We start from the raw sequence: 20,674 nt of genomic DNA, 5'->3' as shown, positions 1-20,674 counted from the left end.
ACTAAATATGGGTATAATCCAAAAATAGTAGTATCGTGTGTCACAATACTCTTCCTACATTATGCAATTGCTGATGGCCAGTGCTTTAAACCATTGAATGAATGAAGCTTCCCCTACCAGCAACAATAGGTAGGAAATATGATCATCATTAAAGTGGATATATATTCAAATATCCTGTAGCACACTATCTAGCACCTGTAATGAAATTGAGTGGGAATTTTATTGGGCTCAATACTGACAACAGTATCTCGTCATCAGTAAACATTATAGTCTGTAGTGTTTATGTCAGCAGCTACATATGTTTTTCATTCCATATTATAAATGTGTGTGAAAATGATTTAAAGGCTATGGATAATTGCAATGTGCATAAACACTAGAATAATAATACAGTGGATAACAACACCAATCATGTAAAAACCAAAAAGAAATCTTGCATTGTCTATAAGTCATTACATGTCATGAGTCATTAGAATGATCTTTTCAGTGACTTTAAGATCTACATGTTTTATAAAGCAAGTTTGCTACCTAATGCCAGATATGCAATTTGAACATGCTACAGTGAGTCTGATAAAAGCTGTATTACAACAATAGAATAGAAAGTGTATTGTTACGTAGCTTCAAGTCGTAAATGACCACAACGTTTCCCAAGTAGCCACTGGACAAGTAACTATTTCTGCACACAAACCACCCTTAACAATAGGATCAAAACAGTGGTATCCAAAGAAGAATAAATGTGATACAGGTTGTCAGCCCAAATAAACCCAGTGACATACACACAGGAAGATAGAACCCACATTGAAACCACTTCAATGCAACTATCTAGTGCTTCCCTAGTATAACTAAACAAACCACATCAGACTGGATAAAATTAAATACAGTTGGTATCTGTATTGGCCCAAACAGGTTTCAACAGGCATGATTTCATGACCTACTGGCCACTTTGTTGATAAGCACATCTGGGTACTTCCCTATAAACTATGAACTATATCCCAAACTATTTCCAAAATTGGGTAAGCTTTAATGTATTTTAATATCATCCAAGTATGTCAGCAAAAGAGAATGTAAACAAAACAGTGATAACAGGTCTCCAATCTTCAAAGAAACTTTAACAGTAAACAATATATAAATAATATTAATGAGAATTAGTAATAATCAGAAACACAGAAACACAGGTGTGTACTTTGTGGTTATCAGCTGTAAATGATTTCCAGACATGTTTACAAATCAGCAAATCTCACTTCTAACATGACATGGACTCACAACCATTGAAAGACATGCAGAGTCTCAAGTAATTCTATAAATACAACAGCTAGTTCTCCCAAAAAAGGAAGTAGATCTCAAATAACATGTTAATCTTGTAATGAATACTGTTGAGTAGTGACATCACCCTAGTCGCTATGGTGACAAGAAATCATAGAGAAGGACCATTATTTACTAAATATGGTCACAATGGATAGGATGGGTATTCTTGTAAGTATTAACTTATCACATCAACTAGTAATGCTGAGTCAGCAGAAATGGCACTGCAATGGGATACATGATTGTTGTCATAGCTGTACATATATTCATTCTCCCCAATGAGAAACTGAAACCTATCAACTGGTAAGCCCTTGTTTCACACCAATAAATTATCCCTTATAACAATTCAATACTTGATGTAACACTGCTGACTAGAGTATTTAAGCACCTCCTTAGGCCAGCCCTTACCTGTATTCACTGGTGTAATATCTCAGTGACCACAAACCTCAGTGTACACAAGAGAGTTGTGTATTGTTTTTAAGAAAGGCAAGTAAGGGCAAGCCTCTTTTGATGTGGGATGAAACTATAGCCACAAGCAGTAGAGTCAGTACACAGCATTATCAGCACTGTTGTAACACTAGTACAAGATTGGCTTATGAGGACATACCAGTGTCTCAATGTACGACAGTCAAGGATAGCAAATAGATGATATTTTATCAGCTAGGGACATACCACATAAATAGCAGTAAAGCTTAACTAGAGATAAGGGCAATTGCCGTTGATTTTTATAACCACAGTAAGTAGAGTCAGTGCACAACACACTCAGCACCCAGCCATGTAATAACTAGTACTACCTGATTGGCAAAACAACAGTGAATACCAGCAAACACTATGAAATAAGAGCTCCTTAGATAGATCCCCATATAGTATCCATTATAGAGATTATTAATGTTGATAGCTATGTACCATACAAACTTATTCCATAGGAAACATTATACAGATATGTGATGTCATTCAAAAGGGATTCCCAAGGATGTCCTGATTAAGCATAAACAAGTAACAATGACAGAGTATATGTTTGCTGTTATTAAATTTTTGACATCCTCCACGTGTCTTACTGTGTTCTCTTGCTCCAAAACAAGTCTAGAATAGCAACAATTAGCTGTGCAAAATATGCAATGTCATTTGTCCTAACATCTGTAATATGACATGGAATTCACACACCAGTGGAGTTACGTTTCATAGTAAACATGTTTCGCAATAGCATGCAGCCATACAAAATGTTTAACAATAGTATGGTGTGAAGTAATTAATACTAATTTGCGTTTTGTTGAAACCTCACTTATTGGTGTCATTTTGCCAATAAGAACAAAGTGATCATCCCAGGTAGGCTCCTAACATAGGTACACTATACTAAACTAAAGTGTAGGGCTCAGTGTTTTGTAATGCAATTGACTACAGGCATATAATTTATCTCATGTAATAGTTTTGCTGAGTCAGCAATGTACAACAATTCAACCATGAAATGATGTCAAATGATGCTGAGTGCCAAGATAGTAAGTCAACTAGGTAGCTAAACTAGCTACCTAGCTATATACTTCCTGGAAATGTTGGGCAACACTTCAAAGAGGCACTGTGATTGAAGTGATAAATGTACTTGGATATTTGTGAAGTGGGAGTTCTGAGAAATAAAATTATCGGAATTAATTACACCAAATGTTCAAAGAAAGATAACATGATTCACTGAATTATTTTGGAGGAACTGAATAAAACCAATAGCTAACACTATTACACAGCAACGGTATTATGGCTTTATGAAATCATAACTTACAAGTTTGGATCTTACCCATATTAGTTCTTCCTCTGGTTGCTCTAATAGGGTATCATAGAAGAAATGTTCAGCTTTTCCACCAGCTAACCCTCTTCTATTTACAATCAGAAAGACATTGCTTACAACAATATAACTGAATTCCTGTTATTACTGGTGCAGGTACTTCTTATAGTACATGTGAAAAAAAATGTTGGTATAGAGAATGTAACTACTAGACTAAGGTAAGTACTACACAGATGTCATTGATAACATGCAGACAAATGCGTCATAACTGGAATAATTGCAGAGATCACCATTTGTGAAAAAATAGGCTTTAGTTAAGGCTCCTGTCAAAAGACTGATGCTACACAAGTAGCCTTAGCTACTTCCCACAATATTATGGTTCACTGGTAACAGATACGTACCAGCAAGGTCTTGTGACTTACACCTTCAGACCGACACATGCTTACAATCTCCAAGTTAACAAAGCCATAATATACACACAGGTGGTGTATATCAGAGCTAGCTATATGGATGCATTCAATACTTGGTTGTATTTTAAAAGGCCAAAGGACTGGCTATACTGATTATGTTAAACTTGAACCTCGTGTTAAACTTTGACTTTACAGAAAATTTCACTACTATAATATCACATCTGGACATCGTGACATGGACACAGCATCATGGACACGGCATTATATCAACACTTGTAAAATGATATTTAATGCAAATAAGTCAACAGCTGCAGCTAGTTATAATTGACAGGTGGTCACTAGTATAAAAATTGATATTCCACGACTGTCTGATAAACAAGTCATCGTGTATTCAATCATATACCTTATCTATGATTCAATATGGTAACAACTCCTAGCACTGGTGTCACGAATTCGTGGGCGAACAATAAACATGAACCGCCCCACAATGGTTTCACTTCCTACTACGTATTATGACGCATGATAATTACAAGGATAGTCGCGACTCATCCTTACCATATCGTATCCACACGTATTTTTAATTTTTACCATTACACAAGTACAAAAACATTTTTTAACATGCCGTATAACAACAGCTAACCTGTGATCTAGTTCACAATGCTGACCATGACAACACAATAAACATCCGCCCCACTAAATGATTTACGTTGTCATGGTGTTTAGAGAGGGTGTGGGCATACACTGTAAGGTGCGTCTTCATCCTATTGGCCCAGGCGTGATGTGAGGGGAAATACTGCGTTAATATTGTAATAGAGGTATATTACCTTGTTGTGTGTTGTAACATCGTGTTGTAGCAGTGTGCATTAATTGGGATACAATTACTTAAAGAAATTTGGAATACAAATATTTAAAGAATTTCTGTTAATAACAATTATGTACACTAAAACATCCTCCCACTGCACTGCATGATTAGTACTAATGCCTTTAAATTCACAAGCAAGTTTTGGACTAGGTATAGTCCCAAATGCTCATTTAAAGTGCCAAAAAGGGTACAATTTGAGTAGACCCAGTGGATGTGTATTTATTGTAGCTTACGCCAGTCAATAGAGAGGGATTGCATGCAAAACGTAAAATGCTTAACAACCATTGCTTGTCAGCATTTGTGAGGTACGTGAGTGAAAGCTACTCAGTGGTTCATTGTAGACTGAAAGAAGTTTGCTAGGTTAGTCACTTGAGGATGGCCTAGTTTCGTCCTCGCAGACCCGTTCTCCAGGGTGGCACATTGATTAGAGATTATATGCGCCCCCTCCGAAAATTAAGGATAGCCATTTACCAAGTGTTAGCATTCCTGACTAATCTGCGAAAATTTGATTTTACACTTGTCTGACTTAGAGCTGCTATTTAATGTTTGTTTCTAACCTTATCCTAGCTTTTGACAGAGATAATCATAATTGGTAAAGCGTTGTGATCAAGTAAGTGTGTTTGCCCCATTGCATACCATTGAAAAGTATACCTCACAAATGTCAGACTAGCAATGGTTGTTATGTGTTTTTATATTATGCACCACCAAACTTTTCGCGTGCAAACCCTCTGTAAAATATTTTAATAGCTGGCTTCTCATGGGATGGCACTTCCCATTATGGATTTACATGAATGTGCATTATATTCTTTTTGATTATAATTTCCGTATGTCATAGGATAGTTTTGAAGGATTGTGTCCATAAAGCTTTCTGAGTATGCGTGTGTTGAACATTTGTAAAACAAATTTCTCACGATAGTTTGTGCAATCCAGCAACTTGGTATGAATTCTCAAGTGATATGATATGTTTACTGATCAGGTAGTGTACTTCTTATGGCTACACAGTTTACAGTAATCATAATGTTTATGAAAACGTATACCTGTGTGTTGTAGTTCCAATTTAAAGGGCAAGTAATTTTGACACAAAGAAGGTGATGTTGTTTGACCTTCCTGTGCAAACTTATAGCTAGTATAGATCTTGAGATGATGCCAAGTTTGTGGGAATTGTACATAGCAATGTGATTGACTAGCTAGGTAAGAAAAGTAAAACCTGTAATCCTTGTGCAACTAAACCAGTTGTCTTGCTGAGTGTATACACCATAACCTTCAATATAATGCATATATAGTGTGCTGTGGAGTTTTGTTTTATAATCAATCCCACCACAGTTATTGCTGTATGTAGGTACAATGGTTCTTTTGTACAAAGTACAACATCATGTATGGATAAACACACAGAGTCATTTACAGTCATTTGTTAGCAGAGGAAATGTATCACTGCATGGTCATTCCAACCATGTGGTGTATAGCATGTGATTCTGTTGTGACTATGCTGCCAGTTATACAACTTTTACTGTCTTCTGTAATTCACCTGCTAGGGTTGTGCAATGTCTCTTGTCTATATAATGATACTGGGTATATTCTTAAAGCTTTTAAAAAGCTTTTAAAATTATTGTGATGTCAGCTAATCTTACAATTTTGTATATGTATTCATGCTAAAATATGACATATTACTTACTTTTTCATAGGCTTTAAGGTTTTTCCAATAAGCTAATTGGTATTGGGTGGTCAAACTTGGGCAATGCTGTGTTATTCATCAGAGGGGGATTTTGAATATTTATGCTGTTACATCAAGTATCCACGTTATGCAAGACTATCAATTTATTTATTTATTTATTTATTTATTTATGCAGCATTTTGAGATGGATGTGTGTGCGCGCTTTATTTGTGTACTTGTCTCCATCTGTCTGTCACATAGCTGGACTATTAGCATAATATTAACAATAGCATATGTTACCTACAATAGCATATTGTAACTATTGTTGTACATAATTGACAATGTATGGTGTAGCTAAATCAGCAGTGCCAATCGTGTGTCATGTAGGGTCACCTTGTAACCATCAGTGTTGGGCAAGTTACTTTGTAAAAGTAACTAGTCACATATTACATATTACTTGCAACTGAACTATTTAGTTACAGTTACATATTACCCATAAAATAAAGTAACTGTAATAATATTACATATTATATTACTTTGCGTCCACAGCCTTAAGCTGTCACGTGTGAAACTACCACCTTATCACGTGACATGATTGCGTTGTTGGACAATATGCAAATTTTGGTTATAAGTAAGAAGCTGGTGAATAAGCTTCATTCAGTAGGCTTCGTTACTTTGTTGTGGCTAGGCGTTACTCAGGGATAACTAACGAGATTAGTAACTTCGTTACTTGTAGTAATAATATTACGTAATATTAGACTCGTTACAGTAACTATATTACTTAGGTAACGCGTTACATTTGTAAGTAAAGTAGCTTGCGTTATATTACCTGTTTTTATAGCGTATTTCGTTATATTACTTTGTTACCACAAAAGTAATAATATTATGTAACGCGTTACATAAGTAACGCGTTACTCCCAACACTGGTAACCATGCACCTGCTCTGCTCCATTTTGTGACTTTATTGCTTGTGAATTGTTAAGTTTTCTTTACTTCTTACAGTAAAACCAACACCTTGAGAGACTCTGTGTCACAGTAATACAAATGGAGTGACTAGGTAACAGATTTTTTAGAGTGTCTCTTTTATGGGGTTCACTGTACAGTGTGTCTTCCCATTGCTTGTGAATGTGTTATGCACCTTCTTCTCGGTAGTATCACGTAAACCACACAACACTATATTTGGTTATCTAGTTGAGATTACTGACCTGATTGTTAAAGTGCCCACATTTTCAGGATGTCTTTCACTCTTCTGTATTCTAAATTACAAAATTTTACTCCACCAACATCACACAGATCAGACGATCCTGTAGTTGTGTTATGTGTGATATCATAATACACTTGCTATGGTGATGAAATGTGACACTTGTGTTGTTAGCATTTGGTTGTATGGTGTTGATAGTAGGTAGTCCATTGAATATCCCAGATGTTTATGATGGACGGCATGTAAAGCTTGTTTGTGTGCATGCGCTTAAGATAAATTCCACTGCTACTTTGTGAAAAGTTAACTTCATTAGTTCCAGCAAAACAATGATGCCGTGTATTCTGGATAAACAAAATTGTGTGGCCACTGATAAATGTGAAGTAGTGAATTAATTCACCTGCCCACATTTAAATAAAAACCTGCTAATTGTTTCATGTATCTTGCATCATGTTTCTGTGTCATTTGTGTTTGTGTGTATATGCATTGCATTAATGTCAATGTGTGCTGTATGTGTTTGTGTGTATATCATTGTCATGTACCATTCTTATGTGCACATGTACATGTGTGTATGTATATGAATGGTGGACACTTGTTATGCAAACATATTTCTCCTAGTCAAGGGTATGGCATACAATTTCACACAGTATCAAGATGCTACAAGAGGAGGTTACGCAGCCAGACTGAAGTCCACAATTCCGTACTATGCCCCTCTCAATCAGAGTAACTTCACCGACAAGTTCTCAAGGAGTGCTATACCCAGTTCAACGCCACATGCACCTAGAAACCTGATTAACCAGCATGGTTACCCTATTCCACAAAAGAGACAAATTAGACATCGTAGACTTCTTGATACAAATGTGTTCAAAAGTGCATCTGCTCCTAACCTACTGCTAGACAAGGATGAGCAACGTGGGGATGCTGCTACTGCTGTTGCTGCGGTGGGAAAGTATACGACCGATCAAAAACAGCAGACATCATCACAGGTGATAACAAAACCACCACTAAAGGTGACCACCCAAGTATTAACATTTGATACAGAAGAAATACTTTGTTTTGGTGTTTCACAAAGTGATCACAGCATGAGTTGTTTGGGTGTGTACATTCCAATTTGTATTGAGTAGTAATAAGACTAATAGAGTTTGTTTGTGTTTGGACAGGTTGCCTTAGTCATCCTGGCTCAGCATCATACAGTATATGGGTTTCTATGTACACCTTCATATAATCTTGTATTAAATCTTTGTGTGCTTTATATTGAGGTAGAGCAGTGTTTGTTTAGCCAGAGGAAGTAGGGCATGTTCATGTATGTTACTAACATGCTGGCACAACTTTAAACCATTTCAATGGTCCCTGTAGACAAATTTGGAGAAAGAGCTTAACACAACTATATTGTAAATGATATTTGATGAATAATAGCGGAAAGCAAGGTTCATAGAAATAAGTTTTTGCATAATCAACATGTGCAGTGGAAAATAAAGACGTTCTGTTTTCATGGGTCTAGTTATATGTATGCTAATAGAAGTTGAGGTTTCCACTATATACAACTATATATAGGGTACTGACATGTAGCTAAGGTACTCACAATACTACCTCGTCTACACGTTGATACTGCTTGTGGCTGTCACATGTGCTATGTTATCATATGGTCCCTTTAATATTATTTTATTTGACCCATTGATCTGTTGTTGAAAATGCACATACGAATGTGTCATGTATATCATATGAATATTTCATGTATGTTTATGTATCCATGCCTGTGCTATGTGAGTTATGTGGCTAGTTGATTGTAACATAGTTTGGTGTGACCGCATATTGAATAGGTATGTATTGGTGAACATGCATATTTGTAAAATGAAAGTATGTATAGTGTATGCGTAAAGGTCACACGGTTACATGTTATACTTTCAAAAATATATAAACACAACAACATGTTATTAACTTTTTATGTACGTAAACACAGTAAACTGCCTTGCTGGCTGACAGCTATGCAAACTCGTTACATCTTATGCTGTGAGTGTATGTGGTGTTCATTGGCCCCATATATTAAATTATACACCCTTCAGCATACTGTATGTGTATAGAAGCACTTGTCTTGGCCTTTTGCTTCCACTACCCTTATACCATGGAAGCACCTGTCCATATTAGACTTGAATGTTACATGTAATATTTGCATTTAACTGGTGTACCATAAATGATAATATGTTTTACAACACTTTAGCTTGTGATAGCTGAAGCATGGACCACAGAAAACATAGTTAACAAAAAGGTAAAGATATTGATATGTACTGCCATTAAATATTATTATTTGTAATTAGCAAGTGTGCATGGCTGTAAATAATTGGCTAATGTTGTGTATCAGTTACACTAAATTATGACAGGATTTGACATGCCCTGTCTTAGAGTAATATTGTGATTACGTGATTGTAATTTTATACTTGTTATTGGTCCACTTTGAAGTTTCATTTTATTATTCAGACTACTGGTATTAAGGTGAAGCCATATAGACGGAGCACAGGTCGCAAGGCACCTGCTGGGTAAGCCTACGTGTATAATGACGTGTTACGATAAGTGTATGTGTGTGTGTGTGTTGTTTTTTGTCTGAGTGAAAAGACAATAAAGGGAAAAAGTTATCTAGCATTGAATAGTTCTGCTCTTGGCAAGTATGATGGCATAATTTTTTATTCTGCATATAACACAGCATTCATCAGTTATACCTGTTTCTTAAGTGCTTACTTTGTAGTGCAATTTTAAAAAGTTCTCAGTATTAAGCTGAATTTTTATCAAAGTACTCCATTGATATTGTACATAAAATACATGTACAATAAAAAGTTATGCTGTTGTCACAGGTTGTCACAGGTATGGTTTCATACATATGGTCCATATATGCCTGTGTGATGTCAAATTTGTAATAAGGAACACATACATTTGCTTGTGTATTAACAATTTTAGAATCTCACCATTAGATTCACTGTATGACATCTACATATATCATGTATGACTTAAATTTACATTTCCTGCAATGTAGCAATATTACTGTATGACAGATTTAAAGTGATGGTATATAGATTGACTGTGTTATTGTATAGCTGTATAGTGTTTAGCTAGACAGGTTGCAAGCATATTCTTTTTGCTTACACACGTCAACTGGTTCATATAGTTGTTCATTTGCCATGTGTACTCAGCATGATTATGGGCATCGCTAAGGGAGCTCTAAATAGAGTGATTCAATATCATAGTAACCATGATTGCTTTCCTGTACAACTTTAGTGTTGGGAATATCAATATTTTATTTATTGATTTGGTTAATTTGTGGTCATTTGGTGGTCATGTTGTACATTGTCAGTGTGCTGATAGTGCTGTGTACTGACATTACTGCTGTTTCATTACACATCAAAAGGTCAACTGATTCATATAGTTGTTCATTTGCCATGTGTACTCAGCATGATTATAGTTATCGCTAAGGGAGCTCTAAATAGAGTGATTCAATATCATAGTGACCATGATTACTTTCATGTACAACTTTAGTGTTGGGAGTTATCAATATTTATTTATGATGTGGTTAATTTGTGGTCATGTTGTTGTACATTGTCAGTGTGCTGATAGTGCTGTGTACTATCAGCACACTGACAATGTACACTGACACTGACAAAGGGGCTTGCCCTTACTTGCCTTTTAAAGTGTTATGCACACCGAGGTTTTGATTACTGACATTACACCAGTGATAACAAGTTAGGACTGGCCTAAGGATAGCACTGTACTTACAAATGATTGGCACATTAAGTACTGGTATACTACGTAAGAGACAGAACAATTCCTATGCAAAATGATAAGTGAAATATTAGGATTTAATTGCCAACCAGTAATACCACAAATCAAGAGTGCATTGAATCCTATGGATAATAGGACTTGATAAATTCCTGCACAAACTAAGTATTAGATAAAATTCCAATTAGCTATTGGAAATTATTTAAGAATCCTGGTGAATTTTAGGTAGAATGAAAATACGATTCCTTTTTTGCTGACATGTAAGTAACTTTTCCTAGTCAAGGTACAAAGGCCACTGTAATGAGAAGCCATGAGATATCCTTACTTATACTGCTACATCATATGGTGTATTACCATCATGGCAGTCAAAACACTGTTAATTGATGAGGGTAGACTTACCAACTAGTAGTTTATCCCTCTACGAAGTGTAGTTTGTGTGTGTGCATACATACGTAGGTGTGGGTGCACATGCGTGCATGTGTGTGTGTTCATTTCCTGATTTTTTTGGGTAGCTCAGTCTTTTGCATGCTTTATTCATTGAATTTGAAGCAGGACAGAAAGTTTATTTCTTAGAATAACAAACCTAGCACTTGGACTTTGCATTAATAGAAAATTATTTTACAGTGTTTATTTACTATGTGGTGCACTATATTGGTATACTTTACTGCTTTATTGGAATCAGAATATGTGACTGCTCTATTAGAGTGTTTTAATCCTAATAGTACTCCCTAGTCTTTGTCAAAAAGTAGAGTCAAGCATTTACCAAATAGAGTCCATTGAAGCTGAGCATTCCACTTTTATTTGCCATAGTATATTTAATTGTATGCTTTTGTGTAGAGTTCCTTTGCTTGACTTGCATAAGCTGAATGAGCCAGATTCTCAGATGAAGCCTGTTGTAAGTTATGTGCTCATACTCATGTACTGTATGTAATACATTATCATCATTAGGAGCTACTTTCAGTTACTCCAGATTCTTCTCACAGTGACATCAGGTAATATAGTAGTAGTGCATGTCTGTTATGTGTTTGTGGTATGGGAAAACAGGCGTGTACATGTTGTGCCCATAAAAATAGTACTGGACTTAGTTTAGGTGATCCCTTTAAGTCAATGTATTTTACATTTAAGTTACTGTAGGGATGATAGTATCAGGAGCTTATGAGCCGCCGAAGGCGGCGAAGGAGCATGCAACTCGGTTCCATCACAATCCAAATTACGTCACGTTTTTTGAATAAAATTGCTACGAGTGTCGCGCACAATTAGTGTACGGCGTTGATTAATGAGATTTTACTTTCCTTATATGGAAACTAATTGCTAATGAATTTGGTTTTTGATGGCACCCAGCAGGCTACGTAAGTTTCATGCTCCTTTGCCTTTGGCGGCTCATAAGCTCCTGATAGTATTCATCTACTGTCCAATTTATATCCTCTGTGTGGTTGTGTGCAAGATTTCCATTGTGTGCACATGTTACCAGTTGGTGACTGTAAATGTGCATCCATTTAAAGCACCATCGTCTGTCAAACTCTATAGATGCAATGTGGCCATGTCAAATAGGTCCAAATGTAACACAGGTATATTTCACAACCGACCACTTCACCATTGAGGTTGTGTTTTTTGACCCCACAGGAATAAGGTTTCACTGTTGTATTATTGTTGTTTAGTTGGGGTCCAGTCAGGATACCTGATGAAGGTGACAGAGACCACATTACTACTGTAGAGGATGCAGAGGAAGATATCCAGCACTCTGGTGACAGGCAGAACAATGAGGAACCAGTAGTGTTGTCTGTGCGAGATAGTGATAGGGTCAGCAGTGTGAAGGAGACCTCCACCAGTAGTGTACAGGATCATGATGGTATCATTGAAACACCAGTGGCTGCTTTTGATAATGTATGTACTTGTAGTAAAGAGTGAGTGTGCACGTGCGTGTGTGTGTGTGTCTATGATTTAATAGGATGGTTTAGTTAAAACTGATGTAGTCCAGCTCCTAAGCCATGAGTTTTTGATAAAAGAACCAAACCTTTTATGGGGTTAGTAGCATATTATGTACTAAGTGTCATTAGAAGATGTAGCATATAAAATGTCCTATTTTCAGATCTTGCATTCAATAAAATTTGTTTACATATCAATATCCTATTAGTTTAATAGCTGGATCTAGTATTACAGTAGTAAAAGCTTGCAGCTGCAACATAATGGCCTATTTAAAACCAAATTGTTTGTCCAGGTTATATCAGTAACGTTTTAGGAGTTTTCAGTAAGCTTTTTTTATTTCCAATGTACAGCTATTGGTAAAGTCCGGTGTGAAATTTTGTCATTTTAATCATGTGATTCATATGATCAACTGGGCCTTTGCATGATGCATTGGCAGGGTGAATAGAGTTGTATCTAGCAGTATCTTCATTGTAGTGTATTAGTAAAACAGTGGCCTGTTAAAAGTGGATGGCATCAGTGAAGCAGATGACCTCGCAGCAGATGACCTCGCAGCAGACGAACCAGACAGGAAATTGGTGATTGTCACTCTATTATAGTCATGGTTTATTAAATAAAGCTGTAAGTGCTCCCTTGGAAAAATAGTTATTTCATCCTGGCTAAATCGCTAAGTGCCGCTGAGAAATCCAGCAAATCCATGATAACAAGAATCACATACTGTAACTCTGTTCTACTATGCTACTCATCGGTGAATTGTCGCTGTACATGTAGCCCTTATCGACTCTACCTTAATTGTGCTGAGCATCACACCAGGTGGGAGTGTAGAGAATTTGCTGGTGACTAACTAAGTGTAATCTGTGGAGTGCAGCAAATCCTTGAGGAAATCGCTTCACCAGTCCATCACTTCTGGTCAGTTTCTTCCACTACAATGTGTCCTTAGTTTATTTGTTGTTACCCATTTCTAATACAGTAACTCTACCAGGAATCTGTACTCCTATACTGATCACTTCTCATTCTAGAGCATGTCTTTATTGATTCCAGCTTGATGCACCATGCTAAAGACACACATATATTTATGTGTGATAAAATTAATGGGTATGGAATTCTGCTCTGGAATTCTGTAGTTCCACGCTCCAATGCACACAGTTCTGTAGTATAATGTACAAGGATCATCTTGAGCTTTATCGTTTGTTTATTGAGAAGTATAATTATAACAAAAGTTATTAAAATGGTGAAGTTTTAATTGGTGCAGGTGGACATAAAATCATTGGATTATCAGTGTCTATGTATCAACCACAGAGGCTCCAACCTTGGATCTTGTGAGATTTTTCAAAAAAGGATGCAGTCAAGCATGCAATTCAGCAAAGTTATATTATAACCAGCACTACATCACACTGTGCATTGGAAATCCAAAACTTAAATAAGACCTGATTAAAATGACAGTTTTAATGATTTTGTCAACTGCCAGGCTGGGAAAACAATTTGACTTTCAATTGGCCATTATGTTGCAGCTGCAAGCTGTATACTGGTCTAATACTAGATCCAGCCATAGGAACAAGGTCAAGGTTTCAAAGGACTAGTTTCAAAGGACTCTAAACACTTAGTACACATGCTACTAACCACATAAAGAGAGTTTGGTGCTTTTATCAAAAAGTGAATGTGCTTGTGTCAATTGTAGGATCTTACGTACTGCACTAATGTATAGTGATTGTGCAAAACTGTAATTTCAATATCCGCTTCAAAAAGAAGGATAAAAAGAAAAAGCACCCAGTAAGGGACTTGAACCCTTGACCCTCAGATTAAAAGTCTGATGCTCTACCAACTGAGCTAACTGGGCTAACAATGATAACATGTCATGATAGTATCACTATAATACCAGTTCTGTGTATGTACATTTATCATACAGTATGATAGTACTGCATAGTTGTGATCATGAAGGTTTGTCTAAAGATATCTATCAAAAACCCACCTTTATGATGATCTAGCATTGGTTACTGTAGTATAACCAAACATGCCTAGAGAGTAATCTGAAACACTTCCTAAATGTTTGGAATTTTATTTGTCTAATAACTAAGTAACTATCTAGTTAACTGATGCTTCAACAAGCTTAATTCAATAATGGCAAACGCTATACACTGTAGGCTTGATTCTTTTTTTACATTCTGACATGACATTTTGTGCCTTTTAGTACATGTAATGCGTGCATCATGCGACTTTCCTTTATCCTCCTGAGAGCCGTCTCCCATGTCTCTGCTTGTAGTGCAAAGGTGTCACACAGTAGTACCTGTATAATAGAGACTCCACCAAATAAATGGTGTTCCCAAAAATGCGGCTGGTCTTAGAAATACAGTGTATCCAATGTCATGCCTCCCCCAGTGATCTGCAACGTGGAATGCCTCCAACAGAAACTTCAGCAACAAGATCAAGATTCTCTAATAAAGCCGTCACCCTAATACAACCACTATGCAGCATTCTAATAGAACAGTCATGTATGTGATAGCTATAACAAAAAGTAATTGTAATGAAGTATAGATCCAAGTAATAAAAAGTAGTGAAAGAATAGCAAGATATGGCATTGAATCATGTTCCTTAATCTATTGCATATATAGCTTACTTGAGATAAGCAGGGAGAAGATCAAGACACTCTAATAAAGTAGTCACAGCCACATGTGTATAATAGCTTAAAAATGAAGTTGGGTTTTAGCAATAAAAAGAAAAGATATGAATGATGGTAGCATTGCTATGTGGGAAAATCCCTACTTAAGCATTGAACATAGCTAACATGCCAATGTAGGAATTTCTCACATCATAATACTACCATCATTCGTATCTCTTTATTTCACTACTTTTTATTGAAACATTTTAAAGCAACAATTTTTAATTGTACTGGTTTACAACCAGTATGTGGTATGTTTTGAAGTGTTCTAATTGACTATGAGTATTTTTGCGATTGCATATGTCTGGATGTGTAGTATGGTTCCAGAAGGTTTGACTTTGGCAAATTTGCCATGATAGGATTTGGTGAGAAAAAGTTTGACAAATTTGTTAGCAGGTTTGTGTATTGGACAACCAAATACTGTTCATGCACTTGCCAAACTTTCCTCCTGCCAAACTTTCCAGCATTACGGTATAGTGTTTTTTACTTACTACTTGAGAATTTGTGTAAATATTTTAATACCAGATACGAACACAAACATGTGTATAACCAGTGAAGGACTTGAACCCGTGATCCTCAGATTAAAAGTCTGATGCTGTACCAACCAAGCTAACTGGAACACCACGACATGATAGTACCATTGAAACACCAATGACTATTTTTGATGTACTTGTGTAGGTTAGAGTCCTAGCACATGGATCTTTGTGGATTTTAAAAACCGAGCGAAGCAAGGTTTTTAAAATCTACGAAGATCCAAGGGCATGGTCTCTAACCTACTTAGAAAATGTATGCATTTTATATGGGCATATAGGTGGAGTCATTGTGGGATTGGGTTATATGTCGTACTGAAATCGTCATACAATGTTAAAATAATAAAATAATCTCAGAAGACTAAACGTGCTTTTGTCAAGGTGTTGAAAAGAATCGAAGCTTGCATCACTTCCTTTCACACAAGGTTAGACTTGGGTTTAACACAGCTGGGAATCGATAATGTTGAACCAGGTCAGCGGTAGCCAGTGCCTATGGCATCACAGCAGTGTTAAGAACACGTGTGTTGAAGAAGTAGCTTGTGTGGATTTATACGATGGGAACAAGTTGTCACAAGTTGTAGTACGAAGAACAGACATGGTTTCGAATATGGACTACACCCACATTACATGTAGCGCAAAACAACTTTTCTACAAGGAAGCTTACCCATTTAGGTCTTAGTATAGTCCATCCATAGTTTAATAGAAGATGAAAACAGCCTTAAAACACTCTAGAAACAGATGGGCACTAAACAGAATTTTCTGTGATATTTCTGGACTTCTCCGTTCATCGTAACAAACGTACATACAACGTTAGATTGTACCTCCCATAATTTAGGAATGCCTATGAAATGAATAGAGTGGTTAACCACATGTTGGCCTGGGTGACTGGTCGCCCACCGCAGGCATCAGCCTGAATATGCTTGGAGGGAGCATTGCAAATCAATGATCGAAAGTGAGATTTGTGATGCTTTGAGGTCTTTTCTGCTACAGGTTTCTAGCCATTTTGAGAACCTGCTAGCAGGTTTCTTAGTGGATTTTAAAGACCTCATTTTCCTCCAAAGATCAAAGTATATTATCAAGAGTAAATTTACTCTTGATATTATGCATACCATTTTCTAAGTGTTAATAGTAGTCCACATGAGGCCACTATGCTTATAAAAAACTGAGCTTCATACTTTTGAGCATCAAAATCATCTATTATACTTGTGAGAAATGTCTAAATTATGCCACCGTTTTTGATTATTTACTATTTACAATGATGTTTCAGCTTTCTGTTCTTTTAGCTGGTTGCTATATTAGAGCATTTCTATGGGACTGCTTTATCATGAACCACGATAGTGGGTTCATAATAGGGATCGCCCATGTTTTTTTCAAAAATCCTAATAGAATGCACACCTAATAACCACCTTGAAAAGCATCCTTCAACTCAAACAACCCTCCGGTTGTTCTTCGCAATGAGTATAGGTCCACTAGTAAGTATCAAGTGAAAAGGAAACAGTATGTGTATTTCAGACAAAACTGAAATATGCCCGTTTGTTCATATTATTATTCTTATTATTCATAATATTATTATTCTTATTCTTCTTTCACAGGCATAGCGAAGTTTACAAGGAGAATCCTGGGATAAAAAGTAGCAAGGCTTGCTGAATGGATCATTGTGCGTGTCCATGACCTATTTTTGATTTCGTTTTCGGATGGAAACAGCCCAAACCGGGTCGTTTCTTCCTGCCAAAATGCCATTACGCTTGAGAAGCCATACAAGATCGTGCTCAGGGTTAAGTTTTTTGGTGTGCGCTATACTTGTGGCTAATAGAATCTGTCTTTATTAAACTCAGTATAGGCCAGGAAGCTTAATCCGGGCTGATGACTTTGTTGCAAGGTGGTTTTTCGCTCCGTGATTATTGTACGTGGCGGGTTATCTAGATTAAATACCTTAATAGAGCAGTCATGTAAATACTCTAATAATGCAGTCAAGTGTATAACAACAATCCTTGCACTGAATTTGACAGCTATTAAAGGCACCAGTAATGTAAATTGTAGCTCATATTAGGAGACTCTCAGCCTGTATGCACATTGCAATTTGATCAGTTTCATGTGTGTACTGAAATGTTGACGGTGTTACTATGCAGAATGCAAAATTACACTATTCACCACAGTCTTCTTCATAATCCATTACTGGATTAACAAAAAGTACACAAACTAGATGAATAAAAAATTGGAAATTTTAAAATGGGAATAGGGATTGCTGAAAAAGCCACAAAACAAGAAGGGATCGCTGGGGTGGTAATGTAAACCACAAATCCCTATTTTGACTCTCTGTCGGTGGTAATGTAAACCACAAATCCCTATTTTGACACACTTCAAAATGACAGAGCATGTAACTAAAGATTTATGACAGAGAGTCAAAATAGGGATTTGTGGTTTACATTACCACCCCAGCGATCCCTTCTTGTTTTGTGGCTTTTTCAGCGATCCCTATTCCCATTTTAAAATTTCCAATTTTTTATTCATCTATTAGAGTATTATAATTGTGTGTTTTATCTATTGGAATTTTTGTGCATACTCCCATAAACTCAATCCATTCCAGACATATGTAGCATGTACTGTAGTGTAGTGTAAGTGTGTGTTATTGTGTGTGGTATTGTGTGTGGTATGGTGTGTGTGTATGTATATACGTACTGTGCATGGTCTATCATCACACATTTTAGATTGTGATGGAGAAGATCGCCCAACAGATGGAAGATGACCAGATGTGTCCTTGTGTTGCTACTCCACCCGACCCACCCAAGCCGTACACTCAAGCTGGTGACCAGCGCAAAAGGACTGCACACCAACACCTCCAACCAACCAGGTAACCATACAGTACATACATATATACTACTGGCTTTATGTCACGCTGTATTACCTGACGTTATTATAAGCTGGTGATTACCTTGCTTTGTGGGTACAACACATTTTAGGGTTTCAAGCTAGCTTGTGATCTTATTGCACAGTGGCCTAAAATAGAGCAGATCTCACTGTTTCTTTAAGTGTGTGTTGTGTTAACCAGTGCAAAGTTCTCGATCTTGTACAGTGTGGTAAGGAACAATAATAGTTTTGAAACTTTCCTTAACCGCCATGTTGCTATAGTTGTTTGTCATAATCAACACTAACAGGCTGTGGTATGCCATATGGAGGGAGGAGTTTTGAGAAACTTTCATGTAGAGGGCAAGGAAACTGGCAGTGCCTGCTAAAAGCACTTAGGCCGTTTGCATAAACACAGCACATTATGATAAGTAGGAGTGACTCACGGCAATTATGACGTGTACATACACTTAACAATTGATTAGTATAGTGGGCATGGCTCCAAGTAAGCATTCACTCAACAAATGGAAATGGCTTCAATCATGCATACCCTCAGAGTGCTGCTACACATTTTTCTGATAAATAGTGTGGTTCACAGACACAGTCACATAATCCTGATAAATGGGTGTGGCTCACAAAAGAAGCTGGACTACTGCATGAGTTTCTGCTTTGTCAAGCAAATTAATTTATATTTCACATATCAACTAACCTGGATATTCTATAAAGTGAGTCAGACTCAATGGGAACTCATCATAGCAACGGGAAAGCTGTCACAGTATTGTGTGAGGATCGAAACTTCCTCCTATATAGTATACTGATATATACAGACATTATTCTATCGCACTGTGTTGTGTATAGGCTAAATAAATGGCTATCAATAGTTTAATTGGTGCTGTAGGAAAGTAGACAAACTTACTACAGCACAAACCTTATACAGTAGCTATGCACATACCTTTAAATCTTATTCCAAAATATTTGTGATACCCAAGTGTATGGTATGAAATTAGGTGTTTGTGGATTTTCGCTCACAAAAAAGGAATTGAACCTGTGCACACCCAGTAAGGGACTTGAACCCTTGACCCTCAGATTAAAAGTCTGATGCTCTACCGACTGAGCTAACTGGGCTGCCTGTAAGATGGTCGTAGTTGATATTGTTCTTGATGTCTCTACATTAAACTGTGTTACTCTCATCTGTGTTACTCTCATCTATTCTATTGTGTAGTACAGTCCTATGTTACCATTGAGTACTAGTAGTATATATTTAGCCTCCACTACTACACTGGTATCAGCAAGGACAACACTGGTTCACTGAACAAGCGGATGAAGTTCTCTGTTAGATTACTAAGTAGGTAAGGCAGTCACCTATACTGTATTGGTGGTTATGCGTCATTTTCTTGATATGTATACACAAACCAGAGAACTAGTTGAATGTACTATTAGATTGTATGATATTCTGACCCCTTAAGACTGCCACAAAGAGTTATTTGCTAAGATAACTATCCTGTTTTGGAATCCCAAATGTATAGGCACTCATATAACAAATGCTGAGACCATTCTGGAATCACAGGCACCCTGATTATCAAGTTCCACACTTGAGGGTGCCAGTGTACAAATTCTTCTATGTAACTCACAGCTAAGTTAATAAATTGTTATGTATTATACTGCTGGAAGTTATTTCGTTTGCGAGCCTTCAGAGGCATGGCAACCATTTTATTACTTGCAAACAAAAACAGCTCTTTGTTATGAGTTTTTAACCACGTGC

General features: G+C 36.7%; 1 protein-coding gene, 1 long non-coding RNA gene and 2 other non-coding genes across 6 annotated transcripts in view; 1 reads left to right on the top strand and 3 right to left on the bottom strand.

The window, feature by feature from the left end:
- Positions 1 to 1,529: 1,529 nt before the first annotated feature.
- On the bottom strand, positions 1,530 to 4,218 carry LOC136262083 (uncharacterized). The gene is made up of 3 exons (XR_010704101.1): positions 4,124 to 4,218; positions 3,071 to 3,164; positions 1,530 to 2,382 (listed from the first exon to the last, which is right to left on the bottom strand). It is a non-coding gene; the product is annotated as an uncharacterized lncRNA (long non-coding RNA).
- Positions 4,153 to 20,674, top strand: part of LOC136262081 (calcyphosin-2-like) — a 25,652-nt gene continuing 9,130 nt past the window's right edge. The window contains exons 1-9 of one of the 3 annotated variants that reach the window (XM_066056227.1): positions 4,153 to 4,298; positions 7,813 to 8,180; positions 9,413 to 9,460; positions 9,670 to 9,728; positions 11,797 to 11,854; positions 11,908 to 11,951; positions 12,618 to 12,843; positions 18,777 to 18,919; positions 20,178 to 20,261. In XM_066056227.1, coding sequence (XP_065912299.1) covers positions 7,821 to 8,180; positions 9,413 to 9,460; positions 9,670 to 9,728; positions 11,797 to 11,854; positions 11,908 to 11,951; positions 12,618 to 12,843; positions 18,777 to 18,919; positions 20,178 to 20,261 — 1,022 coding nt within the window. In that variant the 5' untranslated portion in view covers positions 4,153 to 4,298; positions 7,813 to 7,820. Of the gene's footprint in view, positions 4,299 to 7,004; positions 7,054 to 7,812; positions 8,205 to 9,412; positions 9,461 to 9,669; positions 9,729 to 11,796; positions 11,855 to 11,907; positions 11,952 to 12,617; positions 12,844 to 18,776; positions 18,920 to 20,177; positions 20,262 to 20,674 lie in introns of those variants that run through there. The other 2 variants (XM_066056225.1, XM_066056226.1) reach the window with 2 other exon arrangements.
- On the bottom strand, positions 14,647 to 14,719 carry Trnak-uuu (transfer RNA lysine (anticodon UUU)). Its single transcript has one exon. It is a non-coding gene; the product is annotated as a tRNA-Lys (tRNA).
- Trnak-uuu (transfer RNA lysine (anticodon UUU)) lies at positions 19,965 to 20,037 on the bottom strand. The gene has a single exon. It is a non-coding gene; the product is annotated as a tRNA-Lys (tRNA).

Source organism: Dysidea avara, chromosome 7 (assembly GCF_963678975.1).
Source record: "Dysidea avara chromosome 7, odDysAvar1.4, whole genome shotgun sequence".
NCBI lineage: Eukaryota > Metazoa > Porifera > Demospongiae > Dictyoceratida > Dysideidae > Dysidea > Dysidea avara.
This window is presented reverse-complemented; position numbering and strand designations above follow the sequence as displayed.